At 32.2% G+C, this 4,687-nt stretch overlaps 1 protein-coding gene across 1 annotated transcript; it reads right to left on the bottom strand.

The window, feature by feature from the left end:
* Positions 1–1,410: 1,410 nt before the first annotated feature.
* On the bottom strand, positions 1,411–4,438 carry LOC148608291 (fatty acid-binding protein homolog 5-like). The gene is made up of 4 exons (XM_088545830.1): positions 4,280–4,438; positions 3,448–3,617; positions 2,166–2,282; positions 1,411–1,724 (listed from the first exon to the last, which is right to left on the bottom strand). Exons 1-4 carry the CDS (start codon positions 4,368–4,370, stop codon positions 1,671–1,673), a joined length of 432 nt encoding a protein of 143 aa, XP_088401956.1. The 5' UTR covers positions 4,371–4,438; the 3' UTR covers positions 1,411–1,670.
* Between the last annotated feature and the right edge of the window lie 249 nt (positions 4,439–4,687).

Here is a 4,687-nt window from a genome sequence, read left to right as displayed (position 1 = left end):
CAGTGTTTGTTTGTTTTAGATACAGATTTGTATTTCGTTTTAATTTCATACCAAATTAGATATTTTTTTCACAAAATATACTATAATATAAAGTGTGTGAACACGTTAATACTACATGTAGGACTGAGAACATTTTCTATCTAACAATCTTTCGGGTACACTGTCAGTATATTTGTAACTAATACCATGGGGTTTAAAAGGAGTATACTAAGGATCCGTTTTCTGGTACCTGTATTGGGGCATGATCCATGTTATAGGGAAAATGTCTATTTTGTATCCGTAAGAAAAAGCATATTTCCGACTTTTATTTTGGTTTGTTGAAGACTTGGGTATTATGTTTCTTCTCTATCACAAATTTTGTAATGTTCTACAAACGATGGTTCACGCCGATGTTTAATAACAGTATGAAAACAATTTACTCTGACTATCACTATTATATTTACAGTTTAGTGCAGCCTTCGTCTTTAACAAATGACAATAACATACATTTATTAATATTAATCAATATTAATATACAGTTATTAAATGGGTTGGATGCAATAGACCAGAACACTTGATCATTCTCAGTACCAAAGGACAAATGTTCTGGTCTATTGCATCCAAACTATTTAATAACTGTTTTATTACCTAATTTGCCTATGAGATATAATAAAGAATGGAAATGGGGAATATGTCAAAGAGACAACCATTCGACCAGGAATAGGAAATTGACCGCTCCATGTTTACGAATTTGCAGGTTACAGACCACCAATTCAACCAATGAGCATTTGGAACGTACGCAAAAATAGTCCTACGCAGAAATTACCCCTGTTCCTCATAGTGCTGTGAAAAAAGTTCTCATCTTATTTAAAAAATTTAAACAGTTTCTGAAAGGAAAAACATTTCTGTACATTTTATAGGTGCATTTTGCTTCTTGTGATGTGAAGCCTAATCTCCATAATGATTTTTAAATATACCCCTATCTTGTGAAAACACTGGGATTTCCCATGCTATTTATAGACCCTTCACTTCCGGTGACCAGTACTGCACTGCAAGTCTGCTAACCCCACATGCCATTCTGAGGATTGTGAGCTGACATATGTAGAATCGTGCTGATATATAGTCATCTGCAGGTTAAAGTTAAGGTAAAGTCCAGAGAAGCCATTGAATATTGTGAAATTAGCATAGAAGCCTATGGGAAGTGGAATTAGTGGTTTTTAGCCTGCAGACGAAAGTCACATCTACGTTTTTACACACGAGTTTTTTGTTGTGTAAATTCCAACTCAATGAAGCGCTTACAAAAATTTCAACCAATCAAAAGGCTTAGATAAAGGTCATTATGGGGTCAGTGCAATAGACTCCTCAAGGAGTGCAATAGTACATCTACAGTGCAATAGATCGCCCTGTCCTGAATAAATTTTGAAAATAGAGAAAAATATGTGTATATTTAATAAACAAGATAAAACCTTATAATTAGATAATAAATACTTATATCCAGCAATGAACAAAACATTTCAAAATCGATAAGATATAAATAAAAAGATTGCACACAATATACACGTGTTATTTTGCTTGACCTGGTCCACTTGCAAAAAGTCTTCTTGTAGATGAAGAATTAACTGTTCATCTTTCACGTGCGGCGGTAACATTCCTGCATCTTATAAAAAAAAAAGTATTGATCGGGCGTAGTCTTAACCGATTCTTTTGAAATATCTTTTGCATACAACAGCATTTACAAATATTGTCTGTAAAATAAGAAAAATGGACAATTTAAACAACTTGAATATCAACATCATCAGGTCAATAAGTCATATATGTGTTAACTTCAATGGACATCAGCTAACGTAACGCTTGTAATACTTTCTATAGTGTTAATTAATTGCGTGATTTACATGTATATATATTGGAAAGATATTCCGGTTAAAATGTCTATGCCAAAAGGGCAATATACTGTACGCAGGAAGTCCATCATCAATACTAAACTGTGGTAGTAACTATTTAAATAAATTTTGTTTTGTCTCGGTCGTTCCCATTCTATTTAGTCTGTTCGAAGAAATTCTTTCATTTGAATATTTAGCAATTCACAGAAGACGCCTTTTGAAATTCCTCTGAGAACATCTGATCCGAGCGACCAAATTTGATTTTTAAAAAGTCTAGTGCAGTAAAACTAATTTATCAACACTTACTATAAGGAGATCCTCGCCTATCCTTTCTCTGTGGATTATCTGCGCTTTAACAGTACTCTTAGGATCTATAGGGGCCTGTTTAACAATTAGTTTCCCGTCCTCATAGGAACCAGTAGCCTGAAGTATAAGTCACTTTCATTTAATATCGTTTTACTAATGCACCAACCATTATTATTCCGAAAGGAAGGCTGGCATTTGATGTCGGATAAGAATTGAAAATGTTAAGAAAATTAAATATCCGAAATTTCAAAATCCTCAAAATTTAATATGGATGAAATTTGGCTTTTACGGATAAAAATGACATTATGGCAAGTGCAAATTTTATTCTTTGGGTAGAGTCGGAAGTCGTTGTTGCCATAGTAACTGATTTTCCTGTCATAATTGCAAAATGCTCCAATTTGAATAAAATTTGATTTTAGGGGGAAAATGATATGTGGATCCAAATAATATCGTTTTCGAGTCTGATTGGAGTCACAGATGAAGCCGGTTTTGGGAGCCCTTCATGATCCTTCAGTTCATAATTATTTCTTGTTAGTATCATATTGTTGGATTTACGGTAATTCACTGTTCTTCTTTTGAATTGCTTCTTTGGTTTTGGTTTTGGCTTTTGATTTTGTTTTTTTTTTTTATTATTATTATCATTTTGTTGTGTGTTTGCTTTTGTTTGTATGGTTGTTTTTTTATGTTGATTGGTCTGTTATTTGCAATGTTCATTCTATATTCAACATGTACCCACTTGTAATTCATAATTTTAGGGACCGACATATGCTGACTGTAAATAGGCACAATTGGGAACCGTGACATCCAAGTATTAATGGACTTGTTCCCTCTGAATAGAAATGTTATTAGGGAAATACTTTTCATGACTTCACAGATTACAACATAAAAGAACGTTTGATTCCTGAGAATTATCGATCATTGCAAAAATTTTATCAGTATGAAAAGATAGCATAAGGTTCAAGTGAAAATTTCTTACAGCACATATCATAACAAACGTAATTGATATATACACACTATATTTCCCAGTGTTTCTGGATAGTAAGCAGAACACCTTGCCATACCGGAAAACCTGATCCATGTTTGTAGAATTTGGGTAGCTCATTGAATTTTCAGTTTTTCGTATTTTTTTTATGTTGGTCTTTGCGTTTATGTTTTTTGTTGTTTACTATATCTGCTTTTCTTTGCCTTGTCTTACAGTTAGTTCCTTATGAAAAAAGCATGTGATTTAGTTTTCATCCTTGATTCCCTTTCATAGTGCAGAATGTTTAAATAAAACAATTACCTTCATCCAAACTTTGTCCATTTCTTTCATATACTCCTCGTCTAGTGAGAACTCATCAATACTTGTAAAGAATCCTGTTTTCATTGTGACTTTAACTTTTCCCTCTGCTACCGATATTTCCATTTCCGGTGACGCTTTAGAGGCTATCTTCCTCAACAAAGCATTCACTCCTAGAAAGTAGATCAACTACAAAACCGAGCGTAACAAACAAAACTGGTACTTGGAAAATGAATACTACAAAGGAAATTCTCTATATTACGGGAAAATGGCAGTTGTTTTCCATCATACATGCTGTAATGTTGGAAAATTTAGCTTCTAAGTGCTACCATATATATATATATATATATATATATATATATATATATATATATATATATATATATATATATATATATATATATATATATATATATATATGATACACGTAACGAGTAAGGTTTTCTTCCATTAATCTCTCCATATTTAGATACATGGTGTGATGGTATATAGCTGTTGTGTACAGAACCATGGACATTTATTTTTTTTCAATAATTTAAGTCTGGCCTAAGTTTTTTTTAAGAACTCGCGTTATATTTCAATGCAAATAAAAACCTGTATGTAAATTTTGTACTCAAAGTAGAGGGACTTTCGGAATACAGATGTGTGTACAATAACATATGTGCGTGGTCGTTTTTCTTCGTTAACGTTTGCATTGTTTGGATGATAAACTTTTATCTAAACTAAATGTCATATCAGTTATTTGGATGTTTACTGTTACACACAAACCATGTATATAGCTAGAAAATACTGTGATGAAGACAAATAGAGATGATAAAATAGAAATGCATCTTACCAACTTCTTGAAGAAAGTCTTCGAAATTTTCGCTTTTGTAAACTTTCCATTTCCCTTCAAACTTAGCCTTAATCTCTTCATATTCTGCCATACTTCTGTCAAATTGTCCAAAATCAAACCTAATTTGTTATCGGTATTATGACATTTATCACAACGGTTTTTACCTTTATCACTCTTGTTATTTATTAAAACATGATTGGGGATATTATACTACCATACATGTATCTATTGTATGTCAGATAATGTTGCTCCTATTTTGTCAATTTAAGTCTTTTCATTGAAATATATATCAGTACGAAAAATCAAATTGGTCAAAAATATAAGGGGACATGAAAACAATCACAACTGAAATCAAAGATCAATACCATATGCAAACATCCAATGATCTCTGGAAAATGTTTAGAGACA

The sequence above is a fragment of the Perna viridis genome, chromosome 9, assembly GCF_037379345.1.
Source record: "Perna viridis isolate PV_CMFRI_1.1 ecotype Kerala chromosome 9, ASM3737934v1, whole genome shotgun sequence".
NCBI classification, from domain to species: Eukaryota; Metazoa; Mollusca; class Bivalvia; order Mytilida; family Mytilidae; genus Perna; species Perna viridis.
The sequence above is the reverse complement of the archived record's forward strand: the minus strand, read 5'-3'. Positions and strand labels throughout refer to the sequence as shown.